This window comes from Giraffa tippelskirchi, chromosome 3, assembly GCF_054371585.1.
Source record: "Giraffa tippelskirchi isolate mGirTip1 chromosome 3, T2T-mGirTip1v1.2.pri, whole genome shotgun sequence".
NCBI lineage: Eukaryota > Metazoa > Chordata > Mammalia > Artiodactyla > Giraffidae > Giraffa > Giraffa tippelskirchi.
The window spans coordinates 17,535,853-17,551,258 of NC_137277.1; the positions used below are offsets into that span (position 1 = coordinate 17,535,853).

Here is a 15,406-nt window from a genome sequence, read left to right on the forward strand (position 1 = left end):
TTCCTGTACATGGGCTGTTGCTGGCCCCTAGTGGCCACTGGATAAATTGCACAGAGAGTTGGCCTGAGAATCGGAGTGTGGAAAAAATTTTTCCCCCATTCTGAATTTTCCCGATGCTGGGGGTTTCAACCATGACAGACCTAGAACTCCTTCGTCATAAAATATATTTTGTGTAATGATAATAGCTTTTAAAGATTTTAAGCACTTTATTGAGGTTGTTGTTCAGTCGCTAAATCACGTCCGATTCTTTGTGACCCCATGGACTGCAGCACGCGAGGCTTTCCTGTCCTTCACCCTCTCCCAGAGTTTGCTCAGATTCATGTCCATTGAGTCAGTGATGTGCTGTGCTGTGCTTAGTCGCTCAGTTGTGTCTGACTCTTTGCGACCCCATGGACTGTAGCCTGCCAAGTCGGTGACGCTATCTAATAAATGACGTATTTATAGGGTGCAATTTGATAATTTTTGATGTATGTGAATATCCATGCTCATCATGATGGTGAACATCTCCATCACTCCCCTCAGATTTCCTTGTCCCCCTTTCTACTCCCTGTCCTCAAGCAACTGATGATTGCTTTCTGCTTTCTATAATTTAAAAAAATTTTTTATTTATTTATCTTTTTGACCATGTCACAAGGCATGTGGGATCTTAGTTCCCTGACCAGAGATCAAACCCTTGCTCCCTGCAGTGGAAGTGTGAAGGCCTAAACACTGAACCACCAGGGAATTCCCCCCATGCTTTCTAGAATTAAAAAAAATTATAGATTAGTCCACATTTTTGAGAGTTTTCTATAAATGAAATCAGTATATACTTTTTTTTTTTTGGTCTGGCTTCTTCTACTCAGCATAATTATTTTGAAATTTATCCATCCAACGAATTAACCAATAGTTCTCTTTTCACTAACGTGCTTATCCATTCAGAGAGATGGTAAATTTAAAAAGCAGCATTATGCCCTAACTATCATATAGAAAAGAAACAGAAGGAAAGTAATAAAATAATAGATAAGTCCCAAGTAGATGCTCATGCATGAGAACAGTAAAACATACAATGATGTGGTCAAGGGCTTTACCTATACATGAAATTACATGAGCCCAGTTCTTTGCCAGAAACTTTGGCTGGTTTGTCTCCAAAGGCCACTCCATGCAGAAGGGTACATGCTGTGTGGATCACACATGGGCACTGAGATGGAGCAGAGAAGGTGGAAACAGGCAGATTTTAGTTCAGTGGATTCATTTCTCAGAGGACTGACTGTTAGGGTGGCATGTTACTTTTTGAATTATGTGAGTGGTGTGTATGGTGGGGACCACTGTGGAATTTTCTCCAGTCTATTACTCAGGGACCTCCCTGGTGGTCCAGGGCTAAGATGCTGCACTCCCGATGTAGGTGGCTCAGGTTCAATCCCTGGTCAGGGAACTAGATTCCACAAGCTGCAACTAAGTTTGCATGCCTCAACTAAAAGAACCCACATGCTGAAAAGAAGATCAAAGATCCATCGTACTACAGCTAAGACCGGGTGCAGCCAAGTAAATAAATAAATGTTAATTACGCAGGCTTATGAGCTCACTGAGGTCCGTACTTGATTTTTTCAAGGCATGTTTGTATTTGACTCATCTTGTGTTTCACAGAGCAATCTAGAAGCTTCCATTGCACTTTCCTGAGCAGAAACAGAAGTCTCCTTCTGTGACCCACGCTTTCAGGGCCAGCAGCTGGCAACGGTACCTCTTTGTTCCACTGGAGGCCTTCCTGGGTCAGAATATGATTTTATGAGAGAAAATGTTTGGCAATGATTTTGAAGTAACAAAGCTCTAGAACCTTCAGTTGTTCTACCTTCTTGGATAATCAACCTACTGAGTTTTGTGGTGACCTGTAGCTTCAGAGTGACCTGTCCTTGCAAGAAATTTACTCCAGAAACTTTGAAGAATTTAGCTTACACTGCACTAGTGCCACAGAGAAGAATCCAAAGTCCAAAGTGGGACTCATAATATGCAGGTTCTCTCGTTGCTATTTAACTCCATTTTTAACTTGTCACCCAACATTTCCCCTGAATCTGATTAAATATGAAAGTGTGAAAGTGTTAGTTACTCAGTCACCTCCGACTCTGTGACCCCATGGACTGTAGCCCTCCAGGCTCCTCTGTCCATGGGATTCTCCAGGCAAGAATCCTGGAGTGAGTAGCCATTCCCTTCCCCAGGGGATCTTCCCCACCCAGGGATCAAACCCAGGTCTACTGCATTGCAGGCAGATTCTTTGCCATCTGAGCCACCAGGGAACCCCTTAATTAAATATATTATGCTTTTATTTTTATGCTTTGCTTCCTTCTGTTTTCCTTGGGAAAGTTTTTCTTCTAATTTTTCTAACTTCTTGAGTCAAACACTCAATTTGTTTTGCTTGAATGAAAGCAGTTAAGACTATGGATTTACTTCTAAATAAATTTCAGACACGATATGTTAATGTAATCTTCATTTTAGAAAGCTGTTACTCCAGATTTTATTAATAATTTGCCAGTGACCCAATAATTATTCAGGGGAGAAAAAGTGTATGTATGTCTGTGTATGTGTTTCCTTTAAAGTTATAAGAAATTGAAGGTTTTAAATTGTAGCCAGAGTATGGAGCTGATGTAATTCCTCCTTTTGGGACAATTTGAGGTAATAGTTTTAGCCTGGTTTATAATCAGTTTTGTAACTATTCCTGAAGTATTTGAGAAGGTATACTTTCTGTGGGGTAAAGTACAACCTAAAAATAAAATAAAAAACTCAGTCTTAGACTTCCCTGGTGGTCCAGTGGATAAGAATCCGTCTGCCAATGCAGGGTACACAGGTTTGATCCCAAGTCTGGCAAGATTCCACATGCCACAGAGCAACTACTGAAGCCCGCGCACCTAAAGCCTGTGCTCCGCAACGAGAGAAGCCACCTCCATGAGAAACTCTCACACCGCAACTCGAGAGGAGCCCCAACTCGCTGCGACTAGAGAAAGCCCACACACAGCGATGAAGACCTAACACAAACAAAAAAAATAAAAATAAATAATTTTTAAAATTCAGCCTTATGAATATATGGTTTGAATATGTCTCATTGGTGGCTGTCTTTTCATGTCAGATCGGCAAACTCACCTTTTTCAGCTCTGTTGTCTTTGTCCCAGTTTAAGTCTCTGATCTTTGTCATCCACATCCATCCATTTTTGGTCTCATCGTTTTCCACACGCCTTTCTCCTCAGGATTTGGAGGACTTCCAAGTGTGTGACAACAGCCTTTTTTTTTTTTTTTTTAAGATATTTTTATATGGACCATTTTAAAAGCTTTATTGAATGTTACAATATAGCTCCTGTTTTATGTTTTGGTGAAAGCTTAATGGCAACCCACTCCAGTACTCTTGCCTGGAAAATCCTATGGACAGAGGAGCCTGGTAGGCTGCAGTCCATGGGTTCGCTAAGGGTCGGACACGACTGAGCGACTTCACTTTCACTTTTCACTTTCATGCCTTGGAGAAGGAAATGGCCACCCACTCCAGTATTCTTGCCTGGAGAATCCCAGGGACCGGGGAGCCTGGTGGGCTGCCGTCTGTGGGGTCGCACAGAGTCGAACACGACTGAAGTGACTTAGCAGTAATGGCTCTCTCTTGCTAGGCACTATTTTGAAGTCCAGACAGGCTTTGAGCAGAAAAGTATTTAGGTAAGAGAAAAGACGAATTAATTAACTCTTCAGAGCTTTCCTCTCAGGTAGCCTGAAGGCAATAGATTTGAACACAATGAGATATCATTTGCTAGTAGTGGTGAGCATACAGTCTCTTATTTTTGTGTTCCTATTCTTGGTTCTGGAAGTATCCATGAATTAGTACAATATTTACCTCAGCTGTAAAAAGCTGAGGAAATGTTTGTAATATTGCAAAACTCACATTACACATTACTCTTACGTTTTCATATGTCTAGACTTTAGACGTAATATAATACTAATTCTTTACATTGGCAACAAGATGGACATTAAATGCTAGACTTCTGAATTTTGACATTTTAATTTGAAAAGTTACTTTAAGTTTTAAATTAAATTTATAATTTAAATAAAATTTAAGTTAAATTTTAAAATTCAAAGTTACTTGGTAAAGTGTAGTTAAACTTTCAAAGAGTAAAATAAAATGGATCTCTGTAATTTTGATATAAAAACTTAACATACATTCATTCTAATTTGTATTTTGACTTTTGAGAAAATAATTTTATTTGTTTATTTATTTTTGACTGTGCTGGGTCTTTGTTACTGCTCGGGCTTTTTTGTGGTCTCGGCAAGTGGGGGCTACTCTCTAGTTGCAGTGCACAGACTTCTCATTGCGGTGGCTTCTCTTGTTGGGGAGCACAGGCTCTAGGGTGTGGGGGGCTCAGTAGTTGCTCCCAGGCTCTAGAACACAGGCTCAGTAGTTGTGGTGCACAGGCTCAGTCGCTCCATAGCATGTGGGATCTTCCCGGACCAGGGATCGAACCCCTGTCTCCTGCCTTGGCAGTTGGACTCTACCACAGAGCCACCAGGAAAGCCCTTGACTTTCAAATTATTAGATACTTTTCAATATTTTAAAGAAACTAACTTTTTGGAAAACAGAAAAAATTAGTACATTTTTTACATAAATTCATATTTTTGATGAAAATATATTAAAATTATGTACTTTGAATATAATTATGTTTTTAATTCTTAAATATATTTAAAAACCTTGATAATAGTAATATAGAATATAGCTAGTGTTTGTGCTGAAAGGAAGATAGGAAAATAAATTTCATGGAAGAGTTTTAATCCTTTATGAATTATGTGTATGCTTATTATTCATCCCAACATTACTAGTCCATTAACAGAGCATCCAGACATGTGGAATAAAAATTAAATTCATTGGTCTTTGATATTTTGCTAACTTTCAGTCATATATTAATGTAACCTATAGCCTCATATGGGCTTTCCAGGCAGCATTAGTGGTAAAGAATTCACCTTCTAATGCATGAGATGCAAGAGACATGGTTCGAGCCCTGGGTCAGGAAGATCCTCTGGAGTAGGGAAGAGCAATCCATTCCAGTATTCTTGCCCAGAAAACTCCATGGACAGAGGAGCCTGGCAGGCTACAGTCCCTGGATCCGCAGAGTCAGACCCAACTGAGCACACACACAGCTTTATACACATTTTAAAATTTTATTCTTTTAAAGGAATGTTTTTCAGAATATGAGGATAGAAAATATTTTATTTAACAGCTTGTTAGCTTGATTTATAACTTGAAAATGTTTATTTAGGCAAGTGATACATGGCGTCCATGTCTTCTTGCCCCAGGCTACAACACCCAGACTTTATTCATGGGTCCCAGGTTGGATGTGCCAGTGCCTTGAGTGTGTAGGGATCCATCCAGGGCTCATGTCTGCCACAGCTGGGGATGAGTGGGGCTGGAGGGTCCCTATGGTCCCCTTAGGAGTGCTGCCATCGTTTCCTGTAAGACTTCACGCTGCAAGGAGACCCTCGCCTGCAGGCCCAATTTTCAGCATGTAGCCCTGGACTATGGAAGCTTTTCCTGTCACCCAGGGCTCTAATTCTGCACAGGTGAGGTTACTTGGATCATCTGAAGTTATCTGGGTCGTCCGTTTTGGCCACTAATGGTACTGCATAAAGTGATACCCAGAGAATGCCCTCCTCCCAGGATTCAACCTCCACCAGAGCTTCAGAATTGATGCTTTCAAAATGTGGTGCTGGAGAAGATTCTTGAGTGTCCCTTGGACTGCAAGGAAATCAAACCAGTCAATCCTAAAGGGAGTCAGTCCTGAATATTCATTGGAAGGACTGACGCTGAAGCTCCAGTACTTTGGCCACCTGATGTGAAGAGCCGACTCATTAGAAAAGACCCTGATGCTGGGAAAGATTGAAGGCAGGAGGAGAAGGGGACAACAGAGGATGAGATGGTTGGATGGCATCACTGACTCAATGGACATGAGTTTGAGCAAGCTCTAGGAGATGGTGAAGGACAGGGAAGCCCGGCGTGCTGCAGTTCACGGGGTTGAAAAGAGTCGGACATGACTGAGCGACTGAACAACAACAAAACTTCTGCTGTCTTTACATCCCAAGATGCAATGTGCTGCTGCCCCGCTAGGGAGGTAAGTCCAGAGATGGAGGGTACAGGGCATCACTGCCCACTTAGAAAGCTCCTCCTACTTCCTTTCTGGTAGACTCTATCACCCTGTCTTAAGGGTGAAGTGAGCATCAGTAACAAAACTTTCTCTTGCCTCCTTTTTGCTATGCTTCTGCTGCTAAGTTGCTTCAGTCGTGTCTGACTCTTTGCGACCCCATGGACTGTAGCCTGCCAGGCTCCTCTGTCCATGGGATTCTCCAGGCAAGAATACTGGAGTGGGTTGCCACACCCTCCTCCAGGGGACCTTCCCAACCCAAGGGTCGAACTTGTGTCTTTTATGTTTCCTGCATTAGCAGGCAGGTGTCTTTTTTTTTTTTTTTTTTTTTAAACCACTAGCGCCACCTGGGAAGCCCTTCCTTTTTGCTATAGTTGGTGGAAATGTCTCCTAGACTTTCTTGGTGACAAATGACATTAAGATGTGTGTCCTTCATGGGGAGGTGACATGTTGTCAGGTCACCATTCCATGGATGGTTAACTCCATCCTACCTCTACTAAGCAGGTCTCTTTTGGTTGTATGGGTGACAGAAACTCAACTCAAACATGTTTATACAAGAAAGGACATTTATTGAATCACAGGGTTGCAGGAAGGGCAAAAGTGAGTGAGTTTAGGCTGCAGAAGTGGTGGATGCTTGGACAAGAGTCCTGTCTGGACTCTGCTCCCTTTTGAAGGAGGCTTATTCTCTCAGATGGGCTGTATCCTCGAGATTCCAAGCAGTCTCAGGCCCCACACCTGAAGGCTTCCTGTGAGAAGCTGAGCCTCGCCATTTAGTTTCAGTTCAAGATACATGGGTTGGGGCATGCACAAACCCTCTCACCTGGAGGGCAGGGCCCTGTGACCGGCAGACCACCTAAAACCCATGGGAGAAGGAGTTCCCTCAAAGGTGTTACTGTGCACAGAAGCGAAGGAGGTAGTCAAACAAACAATGTGCCCTCTCTACCCTGTCCCACCAGTGGTCTTCATCACAGTTGTCACCAATCCCTCCAGGCCCATCTGCCGCTTCTGCCTCAGGTTTGGCCTCAAGACTGAGCCAGTTTGCATGGTTAAGACCAGAGTATTTCCAGGAGAGTGATGACATCACAGAACTGGGGTTCCAGAAGGTGGGGGTGGCTGAGTGCTCCCATCTTCTTTAGAACATGGAGAGCAGTGAGCTGGGTGGGGCTAAAGGATAGTCCATGAGGAAGAGGAGGCTCCCACCCAAAAGGCTTTGTTCTATAGATTCTCACAGAAAGCCCTGGGCAGGCTGGGACCTGGGGTCAGCGAGGGATAGGAGAGAGGTAAGTTTCGGGAGGGGAGGTTGGGGTGCATCTGCCCGAACCACCGTCTTCCCTGGGGAACCCCAAGAGGGGCTTTCAGGGGCAGAGATGGAGCTCCCTGCTTTCCAAGGCTCAGTGATATCTGTCACTGGAGGATCCCACTGAGTCAGGGCCAAGTAAGGTTGTATGAGACACACTTATACTAAAAAAAATAACCATCGTTTGTCTGAAATTCTAACGTAACAGGACATGCTGTAATTTTATTTACTAAATCTGGCAACTGTAGGGTGGGAGAGAGAAGCAAAAGAATGGTCACAAGCTCAGGCTGCTAAGGAGTGAGTCTCAGGAGACAGAATAAAACATCCATGAGGAGACAGACTGTCTGGGTAGCCATCTTGTCCAAGAAACTGCCAGACTCATGAAGCCAGTGGATGGAGGAATCTTCAGGAACATACACCTAGTTAAGGAAACACATACACACACACACACACACACACACACACGAGGCTTCCTAGGTGGTGTAGTGATAAAGAATCCGTCTGCCAATGCAGGAGACACGGGTTCGATTCCTGAGTCAGGAAGATCCCCTGGAGGAGAAAAGGACAAGCCACTCCAGGATTCTGGCCTGGGAAATCCCATGGATGAAGGAGCCTGATGGGCTAAGTCTATGGGGTTGCAAAGAGTTGAACACGACTTAGGGGCTAAACAATGACAGCAGCAGTGTGACCACAGGGCAAGATGTTTTCCCTTCCTCCTTTTCCATTTCCAGCAAAGGGACATGTATCCATTCTCCCCCAAATTCCCCTCCTGTCCACATTACACTGAGCAGAGTCCCCTGCGCTATACAGTAGGTCTTCGTTGGTTATCCATTTTAAATATAGCATGTGTATGTATATGTTCATCTCAAATTCCCTAACTATCCCTTTCTGCCCACCCCTCACCCCCGCCATCCTTCCCCCCGGCAACCATAAGTTCTGTCTCTAAGTCTATGAGTCTGTATCTGTTTTGTAAATAAGTTCATTTCTATCATTTCTTTTTAGATTCTGCATATAACGGATATCATAAGATATTTCTCCTTCTCTGACTTACTTCACTCCATATGACTGAGGTTAAAATGCTGTCTGGTTTCTCCACTGTATCGTTCCTGTTTTTCTCATGCAACTAAGATGCAATCTGTGGGGAGACACTTTAGGCCCATGAACATACTTGGTTCTTAACTAAGCTTCCCACTCCCTCCGATTTAGCACCCACTGATGATTCTTTCTTGCTCAGAGCAATCTATGATGGTTTCAGGATGGTGATTTTTCAACTTCATGCCTACCTCCACATTTATCCGTCAGCATTTTCTTGTCTGAAAGAGACCCCCTTGATCCCCATTACGTACCCATTTGTCTATCTATTACTGTTATGAACTCATGGATTCCTATGTCACTCAATGGGTTATCATCATTTGATAGAGTGAAAGTTATCACAGATAATAACTATCATCATTTATTTTGATGGCCAAATTGTTCTAGATTATCTTGGAAACCATTATTCATTGGTTTCACAGATATGATACCAAAGCACATGCAACAGAAGAAAAAAATACATAATTCGGTCTTCATCAAATTTTAAAACTTTTGTGTTTCAAAGAAACACCATCAAGAGAGTGAAAAGTGACCCATAGAATATGAGGAAATATTTGCAAATTATGTATCTGATAAGGTTCAGAGTATATAAAGAATACTTACAACTCAATAATGAAAAGACAAAAAACCCAACTGAAAAAGTGGGCAAAGGATATGAAAAGACATTTTGCCAAAGTCATACAAATGGCCAATGAGGATGTGAAAAGACAATCAACATTATTAGCCATCAGGAAAAGGCAAATCAAAATCATTATGTGATACCACTTCACACCCATTAGGATAGCTTTGATCAAAAAGACAGTTAATAACTGTATTGGTGAGGATGTGGAGAAGTTAGAATCTTCACACATGGTTGATCAGAATGTAAATTGGTACAGCCACTTTGGAAGTTTAGCAATTCCTCAAAAGTTTAAACTTTAAGTCCCCATGTGACCCAGCAATTCCACTGTTTGATATATATCCATAGGAATGGAAATATTTGTCCACACAAAAACTTGTACATGAATGTTCACAGGAGCATTATTCCTAACAACCAAAAAGTAGAAACAATTCAAATGTCCACAAACTGATGAATACATAAACAAATTGAGATATATCCATACAGTGGAATATTAGTCAGCCATGAAAAAGGAATAACTACTGGTACATGCTATGACATGGATGAACCTTGAAAACATCATGTGAAGTGAAAGATGTCAGGTGCAAAAGACCAGATATTGTATGACTTCATTTATATGAAATGCTCAGAACAGGCAAATCTATAGAAATAAAAAGTAGATTGCATGCATGCATGCTAAGTCACTTCAGTTGTGTCCAACTCTTTGAGACCCTCTGTACTGTAGCCCATCAGGCTCCTCTGTCCATGGGATTCTCCAGGCAAAGAGTACTGGAGTGTGTTGCCATGCCCTCCTCCAGGGGATCTTCCCCACCCAGGGATTGAACTTGCATCTTTCATGTCTCCTGCATTGGCAGGTGGGTTCTTTACCACTAGCGCCCCCTGGGAAGCCCAGAAAGTAGATTAGTGGTGGCCAGAGTCTGGAGGGAAGTGGAACAGGGAGTGACAACTAATGGATATGAGGTTTCTTTTTGGGTTGATGGAAATAGTATAAAGTTGACTATGATGATAGTCACATAGTACTGCATTCTGAAATTATTTTCTGCAATCTGAAAATGATTGAATTACACACTCTAACTGAATTAACTGTATACTGTATGAATTATATATTGTGAATTATATCTCAGTAAAGTTGTTACTTCAAAAATGTTATTCCAGATTTGGCTAGTGGGTACCCCTTTAGGCCAGCTCACATGTCTATTTGACATGCCCTAGCATAGTTAATTTTAAATGGGGAATAAAAAACCAAACAGGAGACCAAAAACAAGAGTATTTATAGAATAATATACGTGAGAGGAAAGAGAAACAGCCAGGAGGGGAGCAGTGACTGAGTGAGGACGTTTGGCTGCCCTCTCCAGATTCCCCGGGAGAAGACCAGCAGGCAGTCTGGGAGACTCCAGGACCCACAGGCCCTCCGCTGCTCACCCTCCAGCGCGCCTCCTCCCCTCCAAGGATGACAAGCCCACTGCTTATCTCCTTGGTCAGCTGCCTCGTTGCTGTGAATCAAGCCAGTCTCGTCGGCCGCTGTGACTTGGCCAAGGTGCTGTACCAGGAGGACTTGGATGGGTTTGAAGGCTACTCCCTGACTGACTGTGAGTGACATTTTCTCACACCCGCCTCCTTCCTCTTCCCACAGTCGTGCCCTCGGTGCCCATCTTTCTTTCTTCTCTCATTTGTTTTTCAAAGTCAAATGAACAAAGCAGTCCTCTCCAAGAAGGCTTTCCCAACATTCCATATCTGTTCAACCATTATTAACTGAGCACCTATTATGTCCCAGGAATTTTAGGTGCTGGGGGTGCAGACTTCAACACAGCCCCTTCTCTTACAGTATTCACATCCTAGGGGAAGAGGTAGCATGAAACAAACACACAGATATATGAAGTGCTTCCTGGTGGGAAGCCCTAAATAAATAAATGCTATGCAGAAGAATAAGTCAGGGGGAGTGATGGGTGATACTGTTCTATAAGGGGAAGTCAAGGAAGGCCTCTTTGAGGAGGTGACTTTGAGAAGTGCTGAATAGAATAAAGGACCCAGTCCCTCAAACGTCTGGGGGAAGAGCATTCCAGGCAGAGTGAACAGCCAGTGCAAAGGTTTCATCCCGCTCCACAATAGAGACAGCTCCTTTTGGACCAGAATTTGTGCATATCTGCCTTACAACACTCTCTCCTTTTATTTTGCCTTGTGGGGTTTTTAGGTCCATAGTTTCATTCTTACTCTATAGGCTCCTTGAAGGCAGCATCTGAATTTGACCCAGCTAAATGTCCGTCTCTGGGCTTTGCACAGTTTCTAGCACACAGTAGGTGATCAGTAAGTGCAGAAAGGATGGATGGACAGATGGATGCATGAGTGGTTGTAGGTTGTACTGATGGGTGTTTGGCTGAACGGACTGAAAGATGAGAGGAGAAGCTGATGGATGCTTCTGGCCTGCCAGCCCCATCTAGCTTCTCAGGCCTTGTTCCTTTCTTCTGATTCCTCGTCCCTTTCTCCTCCGTCTTCCTTCTCCCTCAGCTTGGCCACCCCCTCTGAAAGCCCTCTTCTCCCTGTTCTAAGGGCTGTGCCTGGCTTTCGTAGAGAGTGACTTCAACATAACAAAGGTAAATGAAAACACAGATGGCAGCTTTGACTATGGCATCTTCCAGATCAACAGCCACTACTGGTGCAACGATTACCAGAGTCACACGGAAAACATTTGCCAAGTGGACTGTCAAGGTCTGGTGAGGGCCCCAGGGTGGGAGAGGTGAGAGAGATGACCAGGCTCTATTCACGGGACTTCCCTTCCCATGCACAGCCTGGGGACGCCCCCAGAGGGATGGCTCAAGGAATCAGGGAATTCCTTTACTGAGCAGGGGGTTTGACTGTATCCCTGAATGCCCACAGGAGCTTCTGCAGGGTGCTCTCAAGATCCAGAAGGCTTTGCACAGCCAGTAGAGCAGAGCAGTGCAGCAGCCAACATCTACTGAGTGTATTACATACTCGGTACTTTGCACACATAGCTCATTTTACCCAACTTCCTATGTGATAGAAACTAATATGATCCCCACTTTACAGATGAGCAAACCAAGGCTCACAGATTCAGTGCCAAATGCCAGACTCGTGGCCCTGAAGACTCAGCTCTTGCCAGAAAGTAGTGCTGTCTTTGGCTAATGGTCTGACCGAAGGCTAAGTGCAAAGTCCCCACCTCAGGGCTAATCCAGAAGATTCCACAGGTCCATGACTCTGTGATGAAAAGGAGACCTCATCTCCTCCTTTGAACTCTGATGAATGGCCCTCGGCTCTTCACTTGAAGAGCCTCGCTCCCTGGGCAGGACTTTACGTTGGTCTCTGTGCGGCCTGTTTTGTCTTTTCCTTTCCCTAGAAACCTCCACACTTGGGATGAATCACCATCCACTAGGGAGTATGGCAGTAAACAGACCCAAATCTCTGTCCTCCTGACCCTCCCGCCTCTACTCCCCAGCCACCCCCAACCTCCAGCAGCCATTGTATGGATGTCCAGATGGGCCTCTGTGCCTTGCCTCAACTGAAAGTTCTCAGCCGCTGGGTGGGAGGTGCCTTGCAAGGAGAGCCAGTTTTGGGGACTGTCCCCGGCGCTTTCACAGGTATTCTTTTTCCCTTTCAGAACTGCTGAGCCCCAATCTTCTTGCGATTATCCACTGTGCAAAAAAGATTGTGTCCGGAGCAGGGGGGATGAAGAACTGGTGAGGAGGAAACTTTGGGACGAAGTTAGTGGGCAGAGCCTTAAGAACGATGTAGTGACAGAGAAACAGACTGTAGGTCAGGATCTGACCTTCTCTAAGTCTAGAAAAATGGGGGCTGTGGCAGGAACTCTGACTTAGTAGCACCTGGGATCTAGCTCTTTCTCTGATGCTGTATTCAGCGAAACTTTTTGGGTTGCAGTAAAAGAATGACTTTAGCTAGCCGGGAGTAGGGAGATGTGGGGGGGAGGGGTGGATTTATGCTGAGAGGACAAGGTGTCTTGCTGGGCCTACACAGGGGTGCAGTTAGGCCTCAGGAAAGGGATGGAAGCAGGGCTGGGGACTTTCCCTGGCAGGTTTCTGCTTCTCTTGGTGCCTTGGCCTCACAACTCCCTCTGCAGACCAGCTTTCTCTAATCTACAGTCTACCAGACAGACTATGTCTGCCCTGAATCTATGGGCTAATGTCCTAAATGACCATAGAGACCCACAAGGCTCAGTCCTAGTCCAGATAGAGGATCTGTTGAGTTAGCTTGGACCTGGTGACCCGGGTCCATTCAGCTGTAGGGATGGAAGCAATTAAGCAACATAAACATGGCTGCCATGGGACCCTCCCTCCATAATTGGCAGCAACATTTCTATGAAAAAGAGTGTTGTTCATCAGCTGGATGAGTGTTGCTCATTATTTAACATTTCTAAGCCTCAAACTGGATATATAAACAATGGAAATGGCTGCCTCTACTGGAAACTGAAAACAGAAGGACTTAAGTGCCTTGCACGCTCCAAAGTGAAGTGAAGCGTTAGTCATGTCCAACACTTTGCGACCCCATGCACTGTAGTCCGCCAGGCTCCTCTGTCCATGGAATTCTCCAGGCAAGAATACTAGAGTGGTTTGCCATTCTCTTCTCCAGGAGGTCATCCCAACCCAGGGATCGAACCTGGGTCTCCTGCATTGCAGGCGGATTCCTTATCATCTGGGCCACCAGGGAAGCCCACATGCTCCAAAAACACCATCCAAAAGAAGGGGCACTGGGGCTTCCCTGGTGGTCCAGTGGCTAAGACTCCATGCTGCCAAAGCAGGGAGCCCAGGTTCAATCGCTGGTCAGGGAACTAGATCCCACATGCCGCAACTAAGACCCGACAGAGCCAAATAAATAATATTTTTTTAATGAATGCACATAGCACCTATTTGAAAAAAAAGAGAGAGAGAGGAGGGGGTACTGACGACTGTTAGGGCTGACCCTTTCTGGAGGGAAAGTCAATAGTTATACCTGGGATCTTTTTTTTTTCCCCAGTAATTCTCAGCCCTGTAAAAAAGTGCTCTCCCCTTTCAGAAGGAGTTGACGATTTGAAAATGTGGAAGTATACTAAGTAGGGGGAAAGGGCAAACACTATGGATGACAGAAATTAAAGGAAGAATCAGAGGAGCCATAGGAGGACCCAATAGAGAGCTGGGAATGAAGGAGTTTATGGGTGTTGCTCTGCATAGAATACTCACGGAAAGCTGGGTCATGTGTATGAAGAAGCAGCTGCTAAGTAGGAAGCAAGAACCACTCTTTTTTCTCTCCACAGGGTAAAATGGAGGTTGCACTGTGCTGGCCGGCCCCTCTCCTACTGGATGACAGGCTGTCACCTGGCATGAGGACTCACCTGGCAGGGAGTCATTCCAGAAAACTCCTCTCCTCACTCGGGAATTCTTCAATTCTTCTTCCTCTTGCCTCCACTTCATGTTATTTTCTTCCCTTTCCATTTACAAATAAAACTGACCAGATCCCCAGGAATAAATGGTTTTCTAGGGCTTCCTCCTTGTTCCCATCCGGGCCCAGGTCCCTGGTTCCTGATTGTCATTTGCAAACCAAGAAGACCATGATGAAAGAAGCTTCTCTATTTTTTGGAATTATTAAATTATTCCTTGTGCAAAGAATGTGATAATTTATTCATGATTAATTCCACCTATATTTGAGTACCTAACAGATTACGAGTGTGTACTAAGTCCTAGAAGAAAGACGATAAATGGTAACTATTGTTCATGTGGTGTTCATAATCCAGCTGGAGAAGCAGAGACATCTATGAACAATGGATATAATGAATAAATGGACACATACAATAAGTGCAAGAATAATGAAATGTATAATAAAATCTGTAGTTATTGGTTTGAAACAGTATCAAGATCCAAGTTATTCCTCCAAAGTCAACTATTTTTGAAGTAAAAGAGCTCAGAATTAGGTAATGAGTGAGGTTAAGGCTCTGATATATCTAAGTGGAGAAAGTCGAGGTAGGGGTGCCAGGTAATTTGGGGGTACTTTAGGAAAATGGGCTAGAAACCAGCTTTTTAAGGATTTCAAACTAGATTGTTGATGGCTTTTATGATGTATACCTTGATTTGCATATTTAAAACTCATGAAAACAAAAACTCTTAAGTCTAACTGTTGCATCTTTTGGTGGTCATTTCCCACAGAATCGGGAAATCTAAATTTTTTAAGTTCAGTAGGTAGTTACTGCTAAATACTTAGTACTCTAGTCTTCCCTGGGAGTCTGAAGATGAAGCCAGCTGCTATAAAGTTCGCACCATTCGA

The 15,406-nt window shown here is 43.9% G+C and overlaps 1 protein-coding gene across 2 annotated transcripts; it reads left to right on the forward strand.

The window, feature by feature from the left end:
* The first annotated feature begins 7,268 nt into the window (after window positions 1-7,268).
* On the forward strand, window positions 7,269-14,615 carry LOC145541204 (lysozyme-like protein 6). 2 transcript variants are annotated; one of them, XM_081577025.1, is made up of 5 exons: window positions 7,269-7,439; window positions 10,453-10,731; window positions 11,690-11,848; window positions 12,756-12,834; window positions 14,403-14,615. In XM_081577025.1, the coding sequence occupies exons 2-5, from the start codon at window positions 10,593-10,595 to the stop codon at window positions 14,470-14,472; spliced, it is 447 nt and encodes a 148-aa protein (XP_081433151.1). In that variant the 5' UTR covers window positions 7,269-7,439; window positions 10,453-10,592; the 3' UTR covers window positions 14,473-14,615. The 2 variants fall into 2 exon arrangements, with proteins under 2 accessions (XP_081433151.1, XP_081433150.1); XM_081577024.1 differs by having other exon boundaries at window positions 7,269-7,414; window positions 10,498-10,731.
* The last annotated feature ends 791 nt before the right edge of the window (window positions 14,616-15,406 follow it).